Source organism: Thamnophis sirtalis, unplaced genomic scaffold (assembly GCF_051295495.1).
Source record: "Thamnophis sirtalis isolate CommonGarterSnake01/CBP01778 unplaced genomic scaffold, rThaSir2_p1.2 scaffold_4, whole genome shotgun sequence".
Lineage (NCBI taxonomy): Eukaryota > Metazoa > Chordata > Lepidosauria > Squamata > Natricidae > Thamnophis > Thamnophis sirtalis.
This window is the reverse complement of record NW_028261384.1, coordinates 6,597,472-6,623,785: the sequence shown is the minus strand read 5'-3', so window position 1 is coordinate 6,623,785 and position 26,314 is coordinate 6,597,472. Positions and strand designations below refer to the sequence as shown.

At 42.3% G+C, this 26,314-nt stretch overlaps 3 protein-coding genes across 6 annotated transcripts in view; 2 read left to right on the top strand and 1 right to left on the bottom strand.

Moving 5' to 3' along the window:
- The window catches only part of VILL (villin like), a 71,011-nt gene extending 62,273 nt beyond the window's left edge, over nucleotides 1-8,738 (top strand). For 2 of the 3 annotated variants that reach the window (XM_087712421.1, XM_087712424.1), the window contains exons 17-20: nucleotides 247-435; nucleotides 2,178-2,246; nucleotides 5,694-5,942; nucleotides 8,257-8,738. In XM_087712421.1, the coding sequence (XP_087568547.1) occupies nucleotides 247-435; nucleotides 2,178-2,246; nucleotides 5,694-5,942; nucleotides 8,257-8,370 (621 nt within the window). In that variant the 3' untranslated portion in view covers nucleotides 8,371-8,738. The remainder of the gene's footprint in view (nucleotides 1-246; nucleotides 436-2,177; nucleotides 2,247-5,693; nucleotides 5,943-8,256) is intronic. The other variant, XM_087712422.1, reaches the window with a different exon arrangement.
- Nucleotides 8,739-13,629: 4,891 nt separating this feature from the next.
- PLCD1 (phospholipase C delta 1) overlaps nucleotides 13,630-26,314 on the bottom strand; it is an 87,408-nt gene continuing 74,723 nt past the window's right edge. For both annotated transcript variants that reach the window (XM_087712419.1, XM_087712418.1), the window contains exons 13-15: nucleotides 22,724-22,856; nucleotides 18,912-19,061; nucleotides 13,630-14,509 (exon numbers count right to left, since the gene is read on the bottom strand). In XM_087712419.1, the coding sequence (XP_087568545.1) occupies nucleotides 14,418-14,509; nucleotides 18,912-19,061; nucleotides 22,724-22,856 (375 nt within the window). In that variant the 3' untranslated portion in view covers nucleotides 13,630-14,417. The remainder of the gene's footprint in view (nucleotides 14,510-18,911; nucleotides 19,062-22,723; nucleotides 22,857-26,314) is intronic.
- On the top strand, nucleotides 20,679-21,307 carry LOC148045760 (biogenesis of lysosome-related organelles complex 1 subunit 4-like). Its single transcript, XM_087712420.1, is given in 3 exon segments — nucleotides 20,679-20,815; nucleotides 20,817-21,183; nucleotides 21,185-21,307. Coding segments are annotated over 3 exon segments (612 nt in total). The 3' UTR covers nucleotides 21,293-21,307.

Here is a 26,314-nt window from a genome sequence, read left to right as displayed (position 1 = left end):
ATGCTGCTGTAACTTTGAAAGGTCACTAAATGAACTGTTGTAAGTCAAGGATTAGCATACCTGTATTGGAGTTTACTTAACTGTTAGTGTCCTGTCATCGCCACTAGGTGGTGCTAACACATGTTAGGCCTAACGTGTGTTAGCACCACCTAGTGGCGATGGCAGGACACTCTTTTTTCCCAGCCTCAAATGAAATGGTACCCAGCTCTTTCCCTTCCAATTAGCTTCCTCTTTCCTCTTCTTCAGATTTTCCTTTGGATTGGGAAAGCTGCCAACAGCTACGAAAAGACGGAGTCCATTTCTGCAGCCAAAGAATATTTGAAGAACCACCCAGCAGGGAGGGACGTAGCAACCCCAATCATCATGGTCAAACAAGGTCACGAGCCCCTGAACTTTACCGGTTGGTTCACTGCCTGGGACCCTTACAAGTGGAGTGTAAGTAAAGAGAGATACACTGTTCTTATCCCAAAACAAGCTTGTGGTTACCTGAACATTGTGTAAAAATTGCTCATTACTTTTCTGGTGTCTTTTTTTTTTAAACTTATTTTTATTTTTAAACAAACAAAAACATAAAACACCTACAACCTTCTTCCACTTCATATAGCGTGTCGTTTGTTTACAAGATTTTTTGCGTCCTTTTCCATGGTCACCACTTACAATTGTGTATCAAATCACAAATTGTTCATTAGATAAACATAAGTACGTTATTGTTATATGTCAATTTTTCAATTTTTAAAAAATTATTCCTTAATTTTAAACAAAATATTCTAAATATTGAATTCATACATACATCATTTTGCATCAATAGTTCCACTCCAATTATTATTCCTACATTTTAAGCAAAATATTCTATATATTGAAATCATGCATACATCATTCCATTACATCGTAATCTGTTTAACAGTGCTAAACCCTTGTAGTATGGCATATATCATTCTATTATTCTTTTTTTTTCTCGTGATAATTTTTTTTATTTTAAACACATAAGCACATCAAGAAAAACAAACACATAACTTAAAAACAACATAGGAACAATAAGTTCCATCGTATATCATACAGCAGTTCCGAATCGGTTTCTTTGCAGTTAGTGTTTTCCCTACTATTCAGTTCTATCTTTCATTCATAATCTCCTTATTCGTTATACATTTGTATGTACATTTCTTTATTTATTTAAACTTAGCTACTTATGACCAGATATTATTTACCTATATTATGCTATATATTTTTACTGTCATTTGTTCTCTTACATACAGATTATAGATATACATTCTATTATTCTTAAAATATAAAAAGTTCTCCCACTTTTTCCATTACCATGATTTTTTAACCTAACCATTGATAAAACAAATCCCAAACCTTGTAAAATTGTTCTTCTTCTTGTTCTCTAATGTCAAATGTCAATTTACTCATTTCCGCACATTCCATAATTTTTTGAATAATTCCCTCCTGCATTGGTATTTTCCCATTTTTCCAATTTTTTGCAAATACAGTACAGTAGAACAGTAGAATTTAGTTATCAAACAGTCCAAAAAGTATAAAACAGAAAAACGGAAAAGAAAAAAATCCCGCTTCATTTAACACTATGCTGAATAGAAAGTCCAGTCAGACTTCTGACAATAAAAAGGAGAGAGAAAAAGTAAAAACTTTCACTTTGACTGTAACCTTATATTCTCCGCTTGCTCTCTCTCTCTCATCAGTCTTTATTTTAGATTAGTTCTCTTCATTCAGGTTGTTCTCATAAATCAGAAAAAAGGTAAAAATCTCACCATGAACGACATGCTCTCCTCTGCCTCCCTCCCTTCATTCTTCTTTCTTTCATCTTCCTTCCTTCCTTCCTTCCTCCCTCTCTCCCTCCCTTCCTTACTCAGCATAGTTCCTGCAGAAATTATTGAATATAGTTTAATTATTTTGTAAAAGTTGCACTTTGCAAGGCCCTTCCAAAGCTCCAGAACCATCGCAATAGTCCAGCCTCAGTGTAATTAAAAGAAGGATACAGTGGATGGGCTGAGAAAATGTTAATTAAAAGCATCTTCTGGAAGGACAAGCTGGTTGTACAATTTCCATTTTCCTTGCCTCTGGGAAGTGTCCTTCAGATTTCTGCCGGCAACATTCCTCTATGGCTTAATTTAACCACTTTTTTGTTTTCTAAACCATGATCCTTTCTCTTCCCCTCTTAGGATGGAAAGTCGTATGAACAGATGAAGAGCAGTTTAGGAGACGTATCTGCCATATCAGAAATCACAATGGTGAGTTTATCTGGTTGACTGCACAGGTGGGATCTGGGGGTTGCCCCCCTTTCCTTCCGGAAATGTGGGGGGTCCGATATATAAAACAAATGAATTAACCTGAACAAGGACAACTTCCCCATCTGCATTACTGTTGAGCCATTGAGCTGTGGTGGCGCAGCATTGCAAGCAGACGCTGCCCACTGCCGACAGTTCGATCCTGACCGGCTCAAGGTTGACTCAGCCTTCCATCCTTTTGAGGTGGGTAAAATGAGGACCCAGGTTGTTGGGGGCAAATAGGCTGACTCTGTAAAGTACTTGGAGAGGGCTGTAGAAGCACTGTGAAGCGGTATATAAGTCTAAGGGCTATTGCTTTTGCCATTATTGTTCCTAAAAACTCACCCCAGTTCTGTCTACAAGCCAAGAGCACATGTGAAATCAAAAGCAGGATGCCCAAATCAATAATGAAGTACCAATAAAGGAAACTATTTATAGCTCGGGGTTGAAATAAGGTAGTCCTTAATAGTCTTCTTGCCATGATCCAAACTAGCCAACATTGTCAACAATAATAATGTTACCTAGCTTGGATAATGAAACATCTGCAAGAAAACAACCAAGATCAGGGAGCACCAGGGAGCCATCAATAATGAAGGCCCAATACAGTATTCCATTCATCCATTCATCCATTCATCCATTCATCCATTCATCCATTCCGTCCAGTGAACATTGGAGGAATATTATCCAGAAAGTAAAGGGAGGGATTCTTACAGACCAAAAGATCCACTCATATTTATATATTTTTTTATTTTATTTTATTTGTTTTGTCAAGCGTGTATAAGATAATAGATATAAGTATATACAAGATTATGAATACATGAAATGGATATGAATAAATGGGGTTGTTAGGACAGGGGCGGTATAGGCACGCTGGTGCACTTACGCACGCCCCTTACAGACCTCTTAGGAATGGGGTGAGGTCAGCAGTAGACAGTCTGAGGTTAAAGTTTTGGGGGTTTGGGGAAGAAAGCACAGAGTCAGGTAGAGCATTCCAGGCATTGACCCCTCTGTGGCTGAAGTCGTATTTTCTGCAATCGAGTTTGGAGCGGTTTACCTTGAGTTTGCATCTATTGTGTGCTCGTGTATTATTGTGATTGAATCTGTAGAAGTCGTTGACAGGTAGAATATTGTAGTAGATAATTTTATATATTATGCTTAGGTTAGACCGAAGATGGCGTAATTCTAAGTTGTCTAAGGCCAAAATGTCGAGCTTTGTGGCATAAGGGATTCTGTTGCGAGCAGAGGAGTGGAGGACTCTTCTCGTGAAATATCTCTGGACTCGCTCAATTGTGTTAATGTCTGCTATGCAGTGCGGGTTCCAGGCAGATGAGCTGTATTCAAGAATTGGTCTAGCAAAGGTTTTGTATGCTTTGGTTAGCAGTACAATAATACCAGAGAAGAATCTACACAAGATTAGGTTAAGAACTCTTAGTGCCCTTTTGGCAATGTTGTTACAGTGGGCTCTGGCACTTAGATCATTAGAGATGAGGACTCCAAGGTCCTTGACAGCGTGGGGGGTCGTCTACGAGTTCATATCCGCCCAGCTTTTATTTTATGTTTTCAGGAAAGGAAGAGAAAACGATATTCTCATACATATGCATAGGACATAGATGATGTAAGCAGAGATATTTATAATTAGCAAATCTTCAGTGGTGGCACAGGGGAAATTTGTGCCTAATTGTTTTTGGCCCCGCCATGCCTTATAGTGACAAGATCCATCCAGGCTGGCTGAGAAGTTATGGGAGTTGAAATCCATGCAGGCTGATTGTGGAATTCTGGGAGTTGAAGTCCACACAATAGCAATAGCAGTTAGACTTATATACCGCTTCATAGGGCTTTCAGCCCTCTCTAAGCGGTTTACAGAGTCAGCATATCGCCCTCACAGTCTGGGTCTTCATTTCACCCACCTCGGAAGGATGGAAGGCTGAGTCAACCTTGAGCCGGTGAGATTAGAACCGCTGAACTGCAGATAACAGTCAGCTGAAGTGGCCTGCAGTACTGCACCCTAACCACTGCGCCACCTCGGCTCTTTGAGAAATACTACATAAGGGGTAGGCAGAAGAGCAGGTAAACTCGTAACCGATTCTGAGCAAACAAGTTAAACTTCCAGAACTAGACTGTTATTGATTTTCTCATTCCTCCCAACCCAGCCCTGGATTAACTATTAAGCAAAATAAATAAATATTTAGCTTAACAAACAAAGGGCACCACAGAGTTTTCTTCCCCACCATCCTTGCCATCGTGCTCAAAATTTAACCAACCTATTTGTAAGTTATCATTCTCTGACAGGTTTGGCTTTATTCTGCCTTGTTAAATGAAGTATTTGTTTTGGTGCGGTGAGTTGCTAAATTTTTAAGGGTTGGGTCGAAGGTGCAGTCAGATACCATCTTGGTTTCTGCCTCACGGGGTGAGTTTCACTTCCGTCAATTGGCACCATGATTGGGTTGTGTGTGTAAGGCATTGTGTCTCAACCTTCGGCGCTTGAAGAAACGTGGACTTCAACTCCCAGAATTCCCCAGACAACCATGCTGGCTAGGGAATTCTGGGAGTTGAGGTCCACACATCTTTATGTTGCTGAAGATGTGTGGCCCAGATAGCAATAGCAATAGCAGTTAGACTTATATACCACTTCATAGGGCTTTCAGCCCTCTCTAAGTGGTTTACAGAGTCAGCATATTGCCCCCAACAATCCAGGTCCTCATTTTACCCACCTCGGAAGGATGGAAGGCTGAGTCAACCCTGAGCCGGTGAGATTTGAACAGCAGAACTGCAGTCAGCTGAAGTAGCCTCCAGTGCTGCATTTAACCACTGCTCCACCTCGGCTCAGCAGCCTGCAGTTGGGTTTCATTTTTATTACAGTATATTCACGGGTGGGATTGAAAATTTTTAGCCCGGTTGCTGATTGGGCATAGCCATGGGGGGGGGGAGCAATGGCCTACCCCGCCTCCTCATGGCAGGGTGCAGGGTTTCAGCCTCCCCGGGCTCTGGAGGCTTTCTCCGAGCCTCTGGGAGGGCGAAAACTGCCTCCCCATGCTCCCGAGGCCCTACGGAACAGGCCCATTTCCAGATTTCTGGAACTTCCAGTAGGCCTGTTTTTCGCGCTCCCAGGGCCTCCGCGAGGGCCCTGTACTTACCTGGCATTATGAACGGGCTGCATGGAGACTCCAGTGAGGGGAGGGGTGGGCGTGGCCAGCCAGTGCTTATAACAACCGGTTCGGCAAACCAGATGCAAAATTAAGCAACCAGTTTGCCCGAACCGGTGCGAACCGGCTGAATCCAACCCCTGATTATATTACTGATTATTCCCGGGTACATCTGATCAACCGATATTAATCAAGGTAGATAAAATTCCTCCGCTAAGTGAGGTACAAAGCGTCTCTCTGTTTCACAAGCTTTCCTTTATTTCGACAGGATCTGAAAAATACCAACTTCAACCACAGAAGTACCGGCAATAAGCCTGCCACCGCCACTGCCAATGCAGAACTTTCGGAAGCCAGGTCAAGTCTGCCGGATGACCAAGCAATTACTCATAGTAGTAACTGTTACAACGCCAACACAGCTTGCCAAGAAGCAAATGAGGTCGGTACATTTCCTAGAGATCTGCTGATTAACAAGACGGTGGATGAGCTTCCGGAAGGTGTGGATCCCACCAAAAAGGAGGTAGGATGGGCTGTCCCAATCAGCATTACGTAATGGTAGGTTCACACAATGTACAATTTTGGGGTGTTGCCCAGATGTTTGTTCTAAGACACTCAAGAACTGCATCCCAATAACAAGGTAAGGTACCTAGGTCTTCTTCGCAGAGGCTGTGGCCATGTTTGGGGAGGGTGGTTGACTTTTTCAGAAATGGAGTATTAAAGAGAATGTTTGTAGCTCAATGTTGAACTGTGGGCTCCTTGGTGCTCTCTGAGCTTAGTGGTGTTCTTACAGAGTACTGATGATGTTATCTACTTTGGTAATGAAACGTCTCCAAGAAAATTACCAAGCTTAGAGGGCAAAGGATCCCACAATCCTCCTCCTCCTAGCACTGATGATGTTACCTAGTTCAGGAATGAAATATCTGCAAGAAAACAACCAAGCTCAGAGAGCACTAAGGACCCCACAGTCCTTCTCCGCCTCTCTCCTCTCTTCTGCTTCCTCATCCCTCTCTCTCCAAACCCACTCCCTTCTAGCACTGATGATGTTACCTAGTTCAGTAATGAAATATCTGCAAGAAAACAACCAAGCTCAGAGGACCCCCACAATGGTGTATCTGTGTCCTTTTCACGTACAACATGTGGGTGATTGCAGTTCTACTCTGGTAGCCTCTGGAAAAGGACTTTGCCAACTTCAGTATTGAGAAGGCCTTCTCAGGTGACAGGGATAAAGTTGTGAATAGGGAACACCCTAAGAATGGTACTAGTATCTGTTGGTATCTCACCCATCCTTCCATTCCCCCGCCATCAGAACTGGTGAAGCTTTTGGGACGAGAAGCAAAATGTGTTTCTTCTTCTTCTTCTTCTTCTTCTTCTTCTTCTTCTTCTTCTTCTTCTTCTTCTTCTTCTTCTTCTTCTTCTTCTTCTTCTTCTTCTTCTTCTTCTTCTCCTCCTCCTCCTCCTCCTCCTCCTCCTTCCTCTTCTCCTCTTTTTCTTCTTCCCCTTCTTCTTCCCCTTCCCCTTCCCCCTCTTCTTCTTCTCCTTCTCCTTCTTCTTTTCTCCTCCTCCTCCTCCTCTCCTCCTCCTCCCTCTTCCCCCTCCTCTTCTTCCTCTTCTTCTCCTTCTTCCGCCACCTCCTCCTCCTTCCTCTTCTCCTTCTCTTCTTCTTCTTCTTCTTCTTCTTCTTCTTCTTCTTCTTCTCCTCCTCCTCCTCCTTCCTCTTCTCCTTCTCTTTTTCTTCTTCCCCTTCTTCTTCCCCTTCCCCTTCCCCCTCTTCTTCTTCTCCTTCTCCTTCTCCTTCTTTTCTCCTCCTCCTCCTCCCTCTTCCCCCTCCTCTTCTTCCTCTTCTTCTCCTTCTTCCGCCACCTCCTCCTTCCTCTTCTCCTTCTCTTCTTCTTCTTCTTCTTCTTCTTCTTCTTCTTCTTCTTCTTCTTCTTCTTCTTCTTCTCCTCCTCCTCCTCCTCCTCCTCCTCCTCCTCCTCCTCCTCCCCTCCTCCTCCTCCCCCTTCCCCTCCTCTTCTTCCTCTTCTTCTCCTTCTTCACCTTCCCTCCACCTCCTCCTCCTTGAGGTTGAGAACAGACCAGTTGCCTTTTGAAATGGCACATTTGAGACACCTAAGACCTGGATGACCAAGAATCTCCAAAGATATAATAGAATAAAAAAAAAAATTCGATATATTTTTTTTAAATTTGGGGCCAGCTCCAACTTCTGAAGGAGAATTCTATATTTGTGGAGTGCAGGGTTCATCCTAGAAGAGCATTTACAGCACTTGTGAATGTAGCCAATATATTGATTTTGGAAAGGAACATAATTTTAAAAGTTTGGAGTTGTTGTAGTGGTACTGCATAATCGTCTACCGTAAACTTCCCCTCAAGGGCCAGAAGATATTCTGCATTTTAAGAAATTCTTTCTAACACAGTCAAGAGGAAACTTCTACCAGTTTCAGAAGTGTGCAGCTAGGTTCCAATTTGAGGATCTATTTGTAGACAGTCCTCGACTTACAACAATTCATTTAATGACCGTTCAAAGTTACAATGGTACTTAAAAAAAAAATTGACCTGTTTTTCACACACCCATTGCAGCATCCTCGTGGTCTTATGACCAAAACTCAAATGCTTGGCAACTGGTGTGTATTTATGACAGTTGCAGTTATTCACTTAATAACTGCAGGAAGAACGGTTGTAAAATGGGGCAAAACTCACTTAACAGTCACAGGGCATCTTTTTCAGTCACTAAACAAATGGTTGAAAGTCGAGAACTACGTGTCTTATTATTAATTTTGTTAGTAAAGGAAGAATAATCCATTAAAGGGGATCTCTTTTTTTGGTTCTCTTTGCAGTTCTTCCTATCTGATGCAGAATTTTTGGATATCTTTGGGAAGACAAAGGATGCATTCTACCAGATGCCTGCATGGAAGCAGCAAAATGAGAAAAAACAATTTGGATTGTTTTGAACAAAAGGACAGGTAGTTTGTGACACCTGAAAACAGGATTGTCTACAAGTGCGAGGAGGGGGGGGGACAAAGGTTAAGATGGGGCCACAAATTTATCTTAGAACTGTCAATGCAGGTAAAAAAAAATTGATGGGACTTCGATCGCTCAGTGGCTTACATCATCTTGGCTGTTTTGACTTCCTGACTCAGAAAGAAGATGGATCTTGGAGGAAACTTTCCCTAACTTCAAATGGACAATTTAAAAAAATAAAATCTTCTCGAAATCTGTATGGTCAATAATAATCTTAATGAAAATGATTCCTCAGCTTTGAAAAAAGTACAAAATTGTTCCATTATTTTCACAAGAAATACATGAAAGTTTCTCTCAATTGTTCTTTATTTTTTTTAAAAAAAACATTATTTTATTTAGATGTTTTACTTAAATGGAAGCAATTTGAGGCAGCCATCTGGGAGATACCTGACATATATAGAGATAGTTGTATGTGAAAATTTTTGACTCACTACTTGTCTGAAACTGGGGTGGAATTGAAGAAGTGAAATGCACTGAGTAAAAACTCAAGACATATTTTTAGATGCCAAACAGAAATGCGGGAAGGACTTAGAAACCTATAATATATATTCATGGTCAGTTTCGCAAATACAGGTCGCCCTTGAGTTAGAACCACAATTGAGCCCAAATTTTGTCTTTCATATTTAACGAAACATTTGTTAAAATGACTTTCACCCCATTTTATAACCTTCCTTGCCACAAATCAGGCATCAAAAGATTTTTCTAATAAAAAGTTCCATTTTAATTATGACAATAAAAAAATGCAGTCTTGATAGTGGACTATAATTATTTGTATTTTTTTTTAAAGAGTGGTTTTTGTGGGTTTTCTTTTTCCTTTTTGCATTTTCCCCTTCATTGACATCAACATGAGGAAAGGTGTTATCACAGTTGGTTTCCAGTTATAGGCTAAATCTGATTTATATGATTTGGATTTTTGGTCCATGGATGCCATGAAAGACTTCTTGGGTTTTTATCAAGATCACGATGGGTGAAGAATGGGTGGGTTTATATTCTTACTGGAGGCCCGGATGGGATTTAAAATCCTCCCCCTCCATTTCATTTCGTTAGTTCAATTTTTAACATTTTTAATATTATGCCAAGCTACATATATTTAGTAACTAGCTGGATTCCCCATGCTTTGTGACGAAATTATGTAATAGAATTATTCTCTATTACATAATTTATGTAATCTATTACAGGAGAAATTCGGTTCACAATCCCCTGGCTCAATGGTGGTCAGAGATTGAAACATATAAGGGAATATCCCTCCCACTGCCTTGAGTCAGAAAACAGTTCCTTAGGTGGAAGGCATAGACGTTTTGGTGAGGTACTGATGTTTAGTACTGTAAGGAGCCCCAGACCGCTCCTGAATGAAGGAATGGAACATCTGCCAGTTTGAACTGAGGTAACGGAATGTGAGGCGACTGGCAGTTGGAACAGAGTTCTTTTCAGGTGGGGAGGGAGAGTAGAATGTCTAACTCCTTAGCATCAGAGCATGTTACTATAGGGCAACTGGCAGTTGGAACAGAATTCTTTTCAGGTGGGGAGGGAGAGTAGAATGTCTAACTCCTTAGCATCAGAGCATGTTACTATAGGGCAACTGGCAGTTGGAACAGAATTCTTTTCAGGTGGGGAGGGAGAATAGAATGTCTAACTCCTTAGCATCAGAACATGTTACTCACTATAGATAAACACTGTATAAGAAATACTAATGATCTGATGGTCATTTTGAAAAATCCTCTTAGCGAGCACCTGGAAATCAAGAGGAACATACGTGCCAAATTTCAAGTTTGTAGGCTTTACGGTTCTGGAAATTTTGTGATGTGTGAGTTGTATTTTGCTTATATACCTATAATGTCATGGAAATTAGACATGTGATCTGAGGGCCCTCCAAAGATAATGTAAAGCATCTGGGGAGCATTAGGTTACATGCTTGCATCCTGACAAAACCAAACTCTACTCAGAAATTTCATGTATGTCACACACATAATCCTAGTTTACTCCTTATGTTTTCATGAATCCTACAGATTCCTCATCACAGATTCACTCCCAATATATATGTTGTATATTCATATAACATATCATTCTACAAACTGACTATGCCAACTGCGTGAGTCACTAAATCAAAATGTTGGCTGGTTTGTGATCCGCCATTTTGAAATAAATAGCATGATATGCCTGCAATCTCCTTTGATGCTAAATTGCAAATCAGAAAAAGACAAATAACAGTTTTTTTTAAAAAAAAAATCATTTATTTAGGGTACTGTTTCCCAACGTTAGCAACTTTAAGATGTGTGGACTTGAAGAGCTGAAGTGGTGCAGTGGTTAGAGTGCTATACTGCAGGCCACTTCAGCTGACTGTTATCTGCAGTTCAGCGGTTCTAATTTCACCGGCTCAAGGTTGACTCAGCCTGCCATCCTTCCGAGGTGGGTGAAATGAGGACCCGGATTGTTGTTGGGGGCGATATGCTGACTCTGTAAACCGCTTAGAGAGGGCTGAAAGCCCTATGAAGCGGTATATAAGTCTAACTGCTATTGCTATTGCTAAGACATGTGGACTTCAACTAACAGAATTCCCCAGTCAACATGGCGGAGGTCTGGGAATTGAACTGCACACGTCTTAAAATTGCCAACAATGATCTTGCCCCTTTCCAACTAAATGGTGCTTCATAAATTGGGCCTGAGTGAATCCTTTAATTGCACTATGATTGAAATCAGCTTCAGGCCTCCTACAATAATGTTATCATAAATGAAGATACCATTCAGGTAAAATTGGTAGTTCTTTCCATCCCCCAGCTTCCCCCGGATTTAGACACTGCTTTTCAAAAGTAGAGCAGAGATATAAAAACTCCAGAAACAATAGCCTTAAAACAATATTTATCTAATTTATTTTGTGCAGGATACCTACAACCATCTTAGAGAATACAGGAAGTCCTCGACTTACAACCATAACTGAGCCCAAAGTTTCTGTTGCTAAGTGAAATATTTGTTAAGTGAACTTTGCCTCATTTCACGACCTTTCTTTGCCGCAGTTGTTAACCGAATCACTGCAATCGCTAAATTAGGGCTTCTCCAATGATTTTGCTTATCAGAAAGTCGCAAAAGGGGACCACGGGGGGACTGCAAGCGTCATAAATTTGAATCAGTTGCCAAGCATCTGAATTTTGATCACGCGACCATGGAGATGCTGCAACAGTTCTAAGTGTGGCAAAACAGTCGTAAGTCGCTTTTTCCGGTGCCGTTATAACTTTGAATGGTCACTAAATGAACTGTTATAAGGACTACCTGCATATTAGGATTAGTTCAAACCTGTCTTCTCTGAAAGCAGGTGAAAATGCAAACCTTTGCTTAATTGGATAATATTTTTTTTTTAAATTCTAATGAAAGCAAAGGAATAAAAGCAGAGGTTCATAAGAAAAAAAATTAGTTTGTACAAGGAAGCTCGAAAGAGTTCGAAAGTCCTGGATAAATCTACAAACATATACAAATAAAGCAGGAGTTCAGTTGTAGCTGTGATTATAATGCTGACTTTTCTTTAAACTCCTCCTGGAGTACGTATTTGCAAGGATATTGACTCAAAACACCTGGATATGCAATTCTAGAATTTTTCTAGAATAATTCCCATTTTCAACAGTTCAAAGGGAAAAAAACTTTATTAAAGATTTCATTATATTACAGTAATCAAATCACTGTTAAGCACTGCCAACAACTCTGTTCACTGAAATATTCATCTGGTGGATTTGGAAGAATTCCTTTTAAGTCATTTAGATTTGCTAATCAAAGTTGAGTTTCGGCTCCGATCCATTCCATTTGGAATAAAACACTCTCCTTAGAAAAACCCTGCATATATTTGCAACAAGTACAAAACATTTACAGAGACAAAACAATCTCACAACTTATTTTCCTTCAAAAATAATTCCGCGATTGTAATCAAGGTTTAAACTAAATTACAGCTCATTACTAATAAAATGCTATCAACCGAATATCCACTTGCTGGAATCCATCATACTTTAATTTCTCTTCTACTTTAGTTTAAATAAGCCTGGATTTAATCCACTACCATTGTGTTTACCCCAGATCCCAAACCACAAAACTGCCAGAAGTCAGATACACAGTGTGAGGACACAGCTAATGATTCCCCCCCCCTCAAAAAAGGATATTTTTTGCAGCTATAAAAATAAAATAAAAATCAAACTATTCGTCTACTACTACTTTGCTGATGCAGCAAATGACAGAACGTGCAATATTGGCCTTATAAGAAGCACCCTGAGGCTCTGATTGGTCAAGTTACTAGTCCTTATTGTTGCTCATTTAAACTCAAGGGGAAAAACAGGTAAGTGATGCCAGTGAAAAGTCAAAAGAGTGTCTGGGAGAATTTATGCTAGTCACAGGAAAGTTGTGAGAGCCTTTATATTGTGCATTTCTTGACTGGTGAAACTGATCAGAATTAGAAACTGCAGGGTGTGCCTATTTTATAACTACAGGAAGGGCAGATCATCAAATCCATTTTGAGACACCAAATTAAAACTCTGGAAATATCCCAGTTTAGTCCTGGTTACTTTGTGGTAAGTCCAATTTCAACATGGTCAGGATCCAACCATGGTTGGAAATGTGGCATTCTACTATAGGGATTCCTGTAGAAATTACGTTTGGTCCGGACATTTTCCCCCTACAAATAAATACCCAGGGTAACAATAAAATTAATAAACCTTAGATGGAGTTTAGCAACAATGAGGATTAGCAATGCAGATCACAGAAGCCAAGGCACTTTGATCATCCCACAGGTTGATTCTAAGATCACACCTGTATATCAAATCTGAGTTAGGTTCCTTTTCCCGTTCTCCCAATTTGAGAGTCTTTTTTTTTTTTAGGAAGCTATCAAATATTTTAAGTTCGCATTAAAACAATGTATAGGCAGTCCTTGACTTACAACTACACTTGGAACCAGGATTTGTCTTGTTAAGCGAGTCGCCCCTGATTTTATAACTTTTTTTTTGACATGGTTTTGTAAACAGAGGTGGGTTGCCACCGGTAGTGGAAATTGGCATTTGCTCACCAAACCGGTAGGGGCAGCAGGCTGGCCGCGCCCCCGGACAGGTTCCCTGGTTGCCGCAGCCGTTGCCGGCTTGGTTTTTAATCATTTTTTAATGTTCTGCGCATGCAGACCAGCAGCAATCTCGGCAGCAGCCTACCCCTGGTTGTAAAGCAAACCACTGGTGGTTGTTAAGTGTATCAGACGTTAAGTGAATCCAGTTTTCCCCCATTGACTCTGCTTAACAGAAGCCAGCTGAGAAGGTCCCAAAATGTAATCATGTAATCCTGAAAAAGCTGCAACTGTCACAAATACATGTCAGTTGCCAAGCTTTTGATCATGTGATGGTAGGGATGTTCCAATACTCATAAGTAAGAGGACTGGACATCAATCACTTTTTCAGTGCAGTTATAACTTTGATTGCTCAACAAATAGTGGTAAGTTCAAGACTAGCTGTAGACATTTTTGTTTTTCTTCATATCTTCCCTAAGAGTTTCTTCCTTCTGACACCCACTTTTTATAAAGCAATTGTCCTTCATTTAACACAGGGAATGTGTGTTTTTCCCCACTGACCTTTGCACTGTCACACTAGAAAACATGAAATTTGGGGAAGTGCAAACATAATTCAGATTGCATTAAAATAAACCTAAGAAGAAACATATTTACTCTTTATTACTACTATTCCTCTCCTACAACACCAGTAAGAGCTCCTGAGAGTTCTTTTGCCCTAGAAAAGCAACTAGGATTAAAAGTTAAAGCACAACTTTCAAAAGGCAATATTTTTTTTTCTAGCTGTTTTCCAATGTAAATATTCAACTGGCATTAAGGCACGAATGGATCACCACACACGGCCTCCGAAGAGCTGAGTTTTTTTCCTTTGCCAGGGTACGGGGAAATGTAAAAAAGAAAAAGAAAAAGAGAGAGAGAGAGATCGCTTGTGCATTCCCTGAAGTTTGTTTCTTCTTTTTAACAATTGTCCGAAATGTTGATATGCACAAAGAGTGTGGCAGATGGGTACTGATCTCCATTCTTTGTCAAAAGGTGAATGTGGCGGTAGCCTTGAGAAGGGGAGGAAAGAAGAAAAAGAAGCATTAATCTTTGTTTTCTTTGACATTATTAATTGCTGGTGAGCTAAGTATCAGCTCACTTTTTTTTTTTTTTTTGTAAATGTAAATGTGTTTTTATTTTCCATTTTCATTTTCGCACAGTCACGTATATACTGTGCATAACCGGGGCCATATAACATTAAACAATAAACACAGCATTCCTCTTATCAGCAATACCCCCAAAAGTAAAAACCCAATGTACCTCTTCGACCCTCCATACACCCTTTCTTTCGCCCCCCTCCAACTTTCCATCTTCCCTCCATCATTCCCCTCTACCCTACTTCCCCTCCCCCTCTTCCACTCCTCTCTCCCGATACACTCCCTCCCTTCCTTCTCACCCTCCCTCCGATCCTCTCTCCCGTCCTCTCTACCCCTCTTTCTTCTATCCCTCTGCTCCTCCCTTCAGTGTATTTCTACAATTTATTAATATATTCAGCTTGTCCTATTTTTACAGTGGAATTAAAGAACAACAGACTACAAGTGCAGTCACATTACCTTAAAATCTAACACATACTATATATCCCCCCTCCCCCCTAACACCCCACCTCCCTCCCCCCCCCGACTTCCCAGAGCCCGTAAACGGTATAGATTTTTAACAAACACAGTCTACAATATATTAAGACAAAGGAAATTTAAAAAAAAAAGAAGTTAATAACATCTCTGCATTGAACTCAGCTTCTTCCTGTTGCACTAGCTATGAACAGTTTAGATTATTCCTAATCTCTTTTTTTTTTTTGATAGATCTCTAGGCATAAAGGTTGTCCAAATTGGGAAGATGCCACCATCATTGTCACGTTTATCCCCATTTTTCTGACCTAGGCTTCCCAAGAACATGAAGCCAACTCCTCATCCCAATAAAAACTCTTTTATTTACGTTAAAGGGGATTCCTCTCCAGCAAAGTCCTGGCAAACAGTCTTTTGAGAGATTTCACAAATACAGACCTTTATCAGGCTTGGAGAACTGCCAGGTTGATATCTTCCAAACTCCACGCTGTAGCAGCAATTACTTGGGAAGAAATCAGGAACAGATCTTCTCCCTAATGAATGGATCTAATTGTCTCCTGCAAACTCCACTCCCCTTTCGCTCCTCTTTATTCCCTCTGGGAGGGGCCATTCACCTTCCACCTGTGCCTTTACTCCCGAGTCAGCCCTTGTTCCTTAGCTGTTCCCTTCTCCTGGCAGCTCTGCACATGCGCACACTGGGAACAGGCTCCAGCTGTTCTTCTGCCCCACTGATGTCTGACTCTGAAGGCAGCTGATAACTGGCATATGGCTCTGGCCCACTCTTTGCCTCCGACACAGAGCCCTCATCAGAGCCTTCCCCAGACTCCAGGACTGGCCCATGTTCCTCCCCAACTTCCTCACTCGCTGAATCTGCCACCAGCTCCGCTGGCTGCTGGTGGGCCACAACACCCATCATCATTTATTGGCCACTGAACTCAACTAGATTCTAGATGGCTTATAACAGTGTTTTTCAACCTTTTTTGTGCAAAGGCACACTTTTTTCATGAAAAAAATCACGAGGCACACCACCATTAGAAAATGTTAAAAAAATTAAACTCTGTGCCTATATTGACTATATATAAAGTGTTTTTCCCACGGCACACCTTACACTATGTCACGGCACACTAGTGTGCCACGGCACAGTGGTTGAAAAACACTGGCTTATAAAACTAGGACCTTGCTATAAAGAAAAGCTAAAAATCAGATGGACAGCCTAAATTAAAAGGATCCAATCAACTGCAACATCAGTAATAGATCGTGCAAGATTCCTGTGTTTTCTGTGCTTGAAAATTACTTTGCAGAAAGGGCTGCTACAAGGAGCAATTTAGAAGCAAAGGATGAAAAACAGGCTTGATTCCTTCCGTAGTAATAATCATACACTTTTGATAAAAAGAGCCGAGGTGGCGCAGTGGTTAAATGCAGCACTGCAGGCTACTTCAGCTGACTGCAGTTCTGCAGTTCGGCGGTTCAAATCTCACCGGCTCAAGGTTGACTCAGCCTTCCATCCTTCCGAGGTGGGTGAAATGAGGACCCAGACTTTGGGGGCGATAGGCTGACTCTGTAAACCGCTTAGAGAGGGCTGAAAGCCCTATGAAGCGGTATAGAAGTCTAACTGCTATTGCTATTGCTATTCAGCAAGGAAGATCCGAAAACTAGGTACCATTGCTACCTCTGCAATGAGTAGTTTGCTCATCTTAATAGGCTTAGTAGGCTGTTTTTCAACTATGACATCCTTAGGATATGTCAACATCAATTCCCCAGCCATTTTAAAGTGGCCAAGGTTTAGAAACACTGACCTATATCCTCAAAGTGAACTCAGAATAATTCAGAGGATCCATTCCAACACAAAAAAAAAATTATTTCCATTGCTGGGACTGAATCATCTGAAGGACTTTTTAAATTTAAAAAAAGGAAATTTAAACTAATTGCAGGTAGCTTACATACCACAAGTACTTACAACCACAAATGGGAACAGAATTTCAGTCAGACAGTTTAGTTGTAAATCGGTTTTTTAAAAAACTATTGTTGCAATTCCATTTTCTGGACAGTGGAGGGCGACATGCTCCCAAACAAGGACCTTCACTCTGTCTTAATAACAGCCACACTCCCAAGGTGCTTAATTACAATACCCATCGTTCCCATCCAGCATTTCCTTGTGGGATTTTGCCCAGCGAGGTAAAAACCTTGCTCGATGGGCAAAAAATGTTGGGCAAGCTTGGGAACTGGAAGAACTAGAAGCCATAAATTGGAGAAGGGGAGACAGAAGAAATTATTGAAAAGTCTAAAATCCTTCACTTAATTTCCCATTTCATCGGTTCACTTGCCTCCAAATTCTTTTCTTTCAGCTTCTGAGAAAACTTATTTTTATTATTATTTATTAAATTTATTTTAAAACTTATTTTATTATTATTTATTAAACTTCCACAGCAGCATCCCTCAAGATCTGCAGTAAACTTTCAACTGAATGGAATATACAAACTATATATACCATTAAATCAATAGTTTTCAATTTACAACCATTCGATTCGTGACCGGTTGAAGTTGCAACGGCACTGAGAAAACTTCCCTCACACTTATTTTGGTCCCAATGTCCCCAGAGTTGTCACACAATCAAAATTTGGGCCCTTGGCAACTGGCATGTATTCACAACGGTTGCGGAATCTCACAATTTTGTGATCACCATATGTGACCTTCCTGATTGGTTTCCAAAGTCAAAAGAGGAAGTTGGATTTGGTTAACAACTGTGGGATTTATTTAAGAACAGTAATGATTCATTTAATGACCATGGCAAAAAGATCATAAAATTAGGCACGACTCTCTTAACAACGGTCATCTTTAGCCACAGAATTTCTGTTTACAAGCTGAGGACTGCCTGTGACTCTTAAGAGATAAGAGTCCTTTAGTGCAGGTGGTCTTCGACTTACGACCACAATTGACCCCCAAATTTCTGTTGCTAAGTGAGACAATGTTACGCCATTTTGCATCCTTTCTTGCCACAGTTGTTCAGTGAATCACTGTCACTTTATCAAGTTAGGAAGACGGTTGTTAAGTGAACCTGGCTTCCCCGTTGACTTTGCTTGTCAGAAGGTTGTAAAAGTGGAATCCCATGACCTTGGGACACAAGAATGGTCATAAGTATGAGTCAGTTGCCAAACGTATGAATTTTGATCATGGGGATGATGCAATGGACGTAAGTGTGAAAAATGGTCATAAGTTACCTTTTTCAATGCTGTTATAACTTTGAACGTCACTAAATGAACTGTTCTACATTGAGAACGGCCTGTAGTAAGTGGGGCTTTACCCATGTGTAAAGTGCACATTAAATTGTACAATAAAAATCTTGGTTTTGGCTTTCCTTAGCATTTGATATTGGCTGAATTTACCCCCGTAAAAAAATCCCTGTGACCTTGAACGGAAGAGATTTTAATTAGTGTTTTTAAATCATTATTATACAGCAATTTTAGGTAATGATTGTTTCGCTTTTATTGTTTTATTAGATTGTTGTTCCCCACACAGTCATTTTTCACAAGACAAGCAACCACATAAATTTGATTAATAAATAACATATGAATGTTTTGAACAGTTATTATATAACGGTTTTGGGCAATAATTGTTTTATATTTATTGTTTATCAGATTGCCATATGCCACCCAAAGTTATTTTCCAGGACAAAGGATGGTCCATATAAACTTTATTAAAAATTAAATAAATTAATATTTATATTATTATTATAATACCCTAAACTTTTCCATGACACCAACAGGACTGGAAAACAATCCTCTCCTCTTTGAACCAACAGTGGTGTTCTGGGTGAAAAAGCTACCCCCCAAAAAATAATAATAAAACTCACCTTGCTTCAGACTTGTGAAAGGGGCTGTGAATTGCCCAATAAAATCATTTTTCGTTGAGGCATCAAAATCTTCTACCATAAAACGGACCAGGGCAAGTTGCGGTACGTCAATTTCAAACTCAAATGTTTCGTTCCAGGCTGGATTAAAACCTGGGCAAAAGCAAAGCAGAACCAAATGTTTATTTATTTTATCTTACCTTTATAATTTTTAATGTTTATATATATATATATATATATATATATATATATATATATATATATATATATATATATATATATATATATATATATATATATATATATATATATATATATATATATATATATATATATATATATATATATATATATATATATATGCATTTATTAGGTAAGTAGATAAGTAGATAGGTGGGTAGGGTTCCACCACAAAACGGCAAAGCCCTTATCCATGCTGACATAAGTGCGGAGGGCAAATCCGTGCCGTCTGAAGCGCTAAGGAAAAACGCGACCCTACCGCGATGACATAATCGCGGAGGGCAAATCTGCGCCTTCTGAAGCACTCAGCACCCTAAACCTAACCCTAAACCTAACCCTAACCTAACCCTAAACCTAACCCTAAAGCAAACCCCTAAACCTAATCCTAACCCTTACCTTAATTTAAATCGGCTTTCTGCCGCCGCACTGTTTTAAAGTGCCCTTCTGCCGCCGCGCTGTTGTTGCGGCGGTGATGACGCATGGTGATGACGTCGCGGCTTTAGTGACGTGGTTTTATCACCGCTATTTTGACGAGCACGGTTTTGTCGTGCCACGGGTGGGTAGGTGGGTAGCAGTCATGGGCAGTTAGGGGAGGCAAGGGAGGCAGGGCCTCACCACTGTCATGATGAAAAGAAAAATAATAATAAAAGGAAAAAGGCTGAGGTAGTTGCTGCCAGAGTCACAGTGGATGACTCTGCTTAGTGCTAAACTGCAGGGGGAGGCGAGAGAACCACGTGCCTCCTTTAGTCTATCTTTATGATCACTTGAGCAAAGTTAAGCAAGGGTTAAAAGGTGAAAAATTCCTTATGCAAAGGAGGCACGTGGTTCTCTCGTCTCCTCCTGCAGAGGGGACTTTGTTTAGAGGCTTTTTTTAAACAGTTAAGCAGAGTCATCCACGTGGTGACTCTAGCACCAACTAACACAGCCTGGCTAGAGCAGCTGTTGCCTTTTTCTTTTTACATTTTCACATTTTCATCGTGGCAGACAAGAGGAGAGTTGAAATCCTCTGTGACACAGCTGGAAAAGGTATGTGGGTCCTGAGTTGGAGGGAGGGAGGAGGAATTCAAAATTATTTGTAAGTAATTGTAATTTGTATTATTATAAGTAGTGTGTGTCTGTGTGTGTTTGTGTGTGTGTGTGTTTTACCCACCTCTGCTGGTGCGCGGGCTGGCACTTTATTTTTTATTTTTTAAAGCCATGCTGCTATTTTAAAGTGCCGGCGGGCCTTACGGCCATAAAGCAAGACATGTCTCACTCTATGGTGGGGTGCGGCAGCATGCACTTTAAAGTGCTGGTGCGCCTTCCAGCCATACAGCAGGTCCCACTGTATGGCCAGCGCGGCGGCATGCACTTTAAAGTGCCGGCGCACCTTCCGGCCATAAAGCAGGACATATCTCACTCTATGACAGGGTGCGGCGGCATGCACTTTAAAGTGCCACACGCCGGCACTTTAAAGCCATGCCAGCGCGGCAGCATGCCTTTAAAGTTCTGGCATGCTGGGCTGGGCGAATCCCAGAAGACGAGTGGGAGATGGTGCTGGCAGCCGAAGCTCCTTCTGTCACCATCCCTGAGGATCCCCCGCCGCTGCCTCACTCCTTCTCCTCTTCCTCGAGCGGTGACAGCAGCGGCCACGTCTCGCAGAGTCACAGCAGCGTCTCTGGCATTGGCGGCTGCTGACTACGCCTCCTACCGGCTCCCTTCGCCGCTTGAGAACGCCGCCTCAGCTGGGCAGATCGGGACTTTGGACAAGAGTCTTGAAGATTTATTGATCAGGGTAGATGAGTTTGTGGGAATGCTGGAGATGATTAGAAATGATTCTTCTCAAGTAATTAATGAAAGTGTGCCACATATTCATGCAAAGGCAATGGAAATGAAGAAGCTCTATAGAAAGATTGACAAACTAGAGGCCTTTGTAAAAATGATTGGTAATAATGTGGCTGGAATGGAGGAACAGATCATAAAGGCAGAATCAGACCTTGGAAATTTTCCAAATACGTTAAAGAAATTATTGTACACAATCAACGTGCCATCTTTTAAAAAATAAATCATCTTCATCAAGGCGAAGTCAAGCCCTGTATGAGCCACTTGATCTCTTCAAGACTGAAGACTACTTTCCTCGTCTTGATCAAGGACAATGTATGTGATTTAACTGCAAGCCGTAACATGTAACATGGCCTTTAGATTGTTGCTGCACTTTTTTCCGGAAAACTACAGTGCCTTCCTTGTGTGTCCCAGTTTGTCTTTAAGCACATTTACTTCAGCTGGATTTTCTGTAGAAATAATATACCAGTATGATACTCGCCTCCCCGCCTCCTCCACCCCCGCCGCTGTGTCCGACAGAGGCACCACACGTCTATGGCGGACATAAACGCGAGACGCCTCTATCGGGGACACCGGCGGGGACGCTGCTTCTCACCGCCACCGCACTCTGCCTCCTCGCCCCCTCCGTCCCTGCCCCTGTCCCTGACAGAGGCGTCTTGCATCTATGGCGGACATAAACGCGAGACGCCTCTGTCGGGGACAGCGGCGGGGACGCTGCTTCTCACCGCCACCGCACTCCGCCTCCTCGTCCCCCGCCTCCTCCGTCCCTGCCCCTGTCCCTGACAGAGGCGTCTTGCGTCTATGGCGGACATAAATGCGAGACACCTCTGTCGGGGACAGCGGCGGGGACGCTGCTTCTCGCCGCTGCCGCACTCCACCACCTCGCCCCCTGCCTCCTCTGTTCCTGCCGCTGTGTCCGACAGAGGCGTCTTGCATCTATGGCGGACATAAATGCGAGACACCTCTGTCAGGGACAGTGGCGGGGACGCTGCTTCTCGCCGCCACCGTGCTCTTGCCTCACCAACCGTAAACCTCACCGCACGTCACTGGCGGGTGGGTGGGTGGGTGGGTGGGTGGGTGGGTGGGTAGGTAGGTAGGTAGGTAGGTAGGTAAGTAGATAGATAGATAGATAGATAGATAGATAGATAGATAGATAGATAGATAGATAGATAGATAGGGATGGATGGATGGATGGATGGATGGATGGATGGATGGATGGATGGATGGATAGATGGATAGATAGATAGATAGATAGATAGATAGATAGATAGATAGATGATAGATAGATAGATAGATAGATAGATAGATAGATAGATAGATGATAGATAGATAGATAGATAGATGATAGATAGATAGATAGATATGAATGAATGGATAGAGAGATAGAGAGATAGAGAAAGAGAGATAGATATGGATGAATGAATGGATAGACAGACAGACAGGCAGGGATGAATGGATAGATTTTTTTCCTTTTTTCATTGAAGACGTTTTGCTTCTCAACCAAGAAGCTTCTTCAGTTCTGACTGAATGATTGAAGATGGAAAGATTTATATTCTGGTCATTAGTACTCTTTCTGAGAGTCATTGAAGTCGCTTCCTTCCTCCACCATTCAGTCAGAACTGAAGAAGCTTCTTGGATGAGAAGCGAAAACGTCTTCAAAGAAAAACCAGGGAAGTCTAGTTTCCCCTTGAAAAAGCACCTTTGGGACAATCATGGCCTGGGTGACTGAGGATCTCCACAGACATTCCTCTTACCATTATTATCAATTACTTTTGTTTGGTTCTTCCCGTTATCCCGCGAAACACCGTGGATCTCCACAACCACCTTGGGGTCCACAATGGAATTTTTGCTTTTGTTGACTTTTGGCAGTTGCTGGCCAGAGATGATCTGCGAGGAAAAGGAAGTCGAAAGAGAAAAGCAAGATCTCAATTTCTTGGCAGAGGTCCTAAGCCCATCCTAACCTTCAAAGATTCAGTTCCATAAGTGTGTGCAAATACATGTATGTATGTATGTATGCATGTATGTATGTAAAAATAATGGCTTTCTGTCGTGATGGTCTCTTGTGACGAGCCGATAGACAGAGAAAGGAAGCAGTAGGCTTCCGCCCATATTTGGGCACACCAGGGGTTGTGACACTAAATACATACCTATTTCCCTGGCTCAGCTGATAAAGGAGGAGAACCTTGTGGCTTAGTGGTTAACACAACTGCTTAATACGTAATACAGCCCAGGTTCAAATCCCAGTAAGGGTATGGCTAGGGTATGGAGAGCTAAACAGCTTGAAATAGATCTATACAAGTCTCCCTTTATTTATTTATCAGCACAAATGCAACACAAATGTAACAAAGGCAACAGTAAAAATAATGGCTTTCTGTCGTGATGGTCTCTTGTGATGAGCCGATAGACAGAGAAAGGAACCAGTAGGCTTCTTCCCATATTTGGGCATACCAGGGGTTGTGACACTAAATACATACCTATTTCCCTGGCTCAGCTGATAAAGGAGGAGAACTTTGTGGCTTAGTGGTTAACACAACTGCTTAATATGTAATACAGCACAGGTTCAAATCCCAGTAAGGGTATGGCTAGGGTATGGAGAGCTAAACAGCTTGAAATAGATCTATGCTAGTCTCCCTTTATTTATTTATCAGCACAAATGCAACACAAATGTAACAAAGGCAACAGTAAAAATAATGGCTTTCTGTCGTGATGGTCTCTTGTGATGAGCCGATAGACAGAGAAAGGAAGCAGTAGGCTTGCTCCCATATTTGGGCATACCAGGGGTTGTGACACTAAATACATACCTATTTCCCTGGCTCAGCTGCTAAAGGAGGAGAACCTTGTGGCTTAGTGGTTAACACAACTGCTTAATATGTAATACAGCACAGGTTCAAATCCCAGTAAGGGTATGGCTAGCTGATGAGAGCTAAATAGCTTGAAATACATCAATACTAGTCTCCCTTTATTTATTTATCAGCACAAATGCAACACAAATGTAACAAAGGCAACAGTAAAAATAATGGCTTTCTGTCGTGATGGTCTCTTGTGATGAGCCGATAGACAGAGAAAGGAAGCAGTAGGCTTCCTCCCATATTTGGGAATACCAGCGGTTGTGCCACAATACATACATACATACATACATACATACATACATACATACATACATACATACATACATACATATATATATATATATATATATATATATATACACATACATATTTCACTTCGACTTCGACATGGCTCATCTTGAGCGTGAAACAAATTCCTTTGAAACTAGAAAAGGTTTTAAGTATAAAACGGTGTGTTTTGCACTCAGAGCAGACTTTCAAACTTGGGCTCTTCCTTGCAGAAGGATGTCATTTTCAGTCCTCGGCTTACAACCATTCATTTAGTGAACCATTCAAAGTTATGACGGCACTGAAAACAGTGGCTTATGACCATTATTCACACTTATGAACCATGGCATTATCCCGATGGTCACATGATCAAAATTCAGACACCTGGGCACTGACTCATGTTTATGACAATTACAATGTCCCTTTTGCGACCTTCTGACAAGCACAGTCAACGGGGAAGCCAGGTTCTCTTAACCACAAGAAAGTTTATAAAATTGAGCAAAACTCATTTAACAAGTGTCTCACTTAGCAACAAGAATTTTGGGCTCAATTGCAGTCATAGTCAAGGGCTACCTGCAGTTATCGTATTCTCAGCTAAAAGGAGTCCCACTCCAAGGTCAGATGGCGCGGGTGTTCAGGACCCTGGTCTCAGGCTGCTGTCGCTAAATGCCAGGTCTGTTGTTCATAAGGCCCCCCTCATCCGGGACTTGATAACTGATGAGGGCGCAGACCTGGCATGTATTACTGAAACATGGCTGGGCCCTGAGGGAGGAGTCCCCCTCGTCGAGATGTGCCCAGCCGGATTTCAGGTGCTACACCAGCCGAGAGCCCAGGGAAGGGGTGGCGGTGTGGCTATTGTAGTCCGGGAGTCTTTAGTACCTCGTAGGATCCCTGCTCCGGAGTTTGTCGGGTGTGAGTCCCTGCTAGTGAAGTTGGACCTCAAGGGTCAAGTGGGTTTGCTGCTTACGTACCTGCCTCCCAACTACGTTGCAGCAGCCCTCCCCTCGCTCCTCGAGTCAGTAGCCGAGCTAGCGGTTGAGTTCCCTAGACTTATAGTTCTGGGGGACTTTAACCTGCCTTCGCTCGGTGAACACTCTGATGGAGCGCAGGAGTTCATGGCTTCCATGACAGCCATGGGCTTGACTCAAGTAATTCGAGGCCCAACTCACTCAGCGGGTCACACGCTTGACCTCGTATTCCTCTCGGAGCAGTGGAGTTACGATCTTGGTCTGAGGGGTAATGAGATCATACCCCTGTCGTGGTCAGACCACTACCTACTGAGGCTAGACTTCCGGAGGCCAAACCCCCACCGTAGGGAGGAGGAACCGACCAGCTGGTTCCGCCCCAAGCGACTGATGGATCCTGTTAGGTTCCAGACGGAGCTTGGGGTTATTCCTGATACCCTCGCCCACAGTTCGGCGGAGACCCTCGTCGCTGCCTGGCACTCGGCAGCTTCGGAGTCTCTAGACCGGATTGCGCCGCTACGGCCCCTCCGGGTCAGCGGCCCCCGGAGGCCTCCTTGGTTTACTGAGGAGCTCCGGGAGGTAAAGCGCCGGAGGAGACGCCTAGAGCAGTCGTGGAGGTCCGATAGGTCCGAGTCGAAACGGGCACTTTTGACAGCATGCACCAAGGAGTATATTCGGACCTTAAGAACAACAAAAAGAACATACATTGCCTCCTTGGTAGCGTCCGCCGAGTCCCGCCCAGCCGCCCTGTTTAGGATAACCCGCTCCCTCCTAAATAGGAGGGAGACGGGGGACTCCTTACAGGGTAAGGCTGAGGAGTATGTCCAGTTCTTGGCGGACAAAGTTGCCCGGTTTCGAGCGGACCTGGACTCCACCCCAGTAGATCCAGCCGAGACACAAGGAGAAAACTTGGCAAACCATCTCTGGGTTGAGTTTCAGGAAGTTGCCTCTGGGGATGTGGACAAGGCTATGCGAGCTGTGAGTACCTCCACCTGCATACTGGACCCGTGTCCCTCCTGGCTGGTTGCCAACAGCAGTGAGGTGACACGAGGCTGGATCCAGGCGGTTGTTACCGCTTCTCTTCGGGAGGGGTACTTTCCCACCGCGCTTAAGACAGCGGTGGTAAGACCCCTCCTGAAGAAGCCGTCTCTGGATCCAGCTGTTCTTAATAACTATCGTCCAGTCTCCAACCTCCCCTTTGTAGGGAAGGTTGTTGAGAAGGTGGTGGCTCTCCAGCTTCAGCGTACCTTGGAGGAAGCTAACT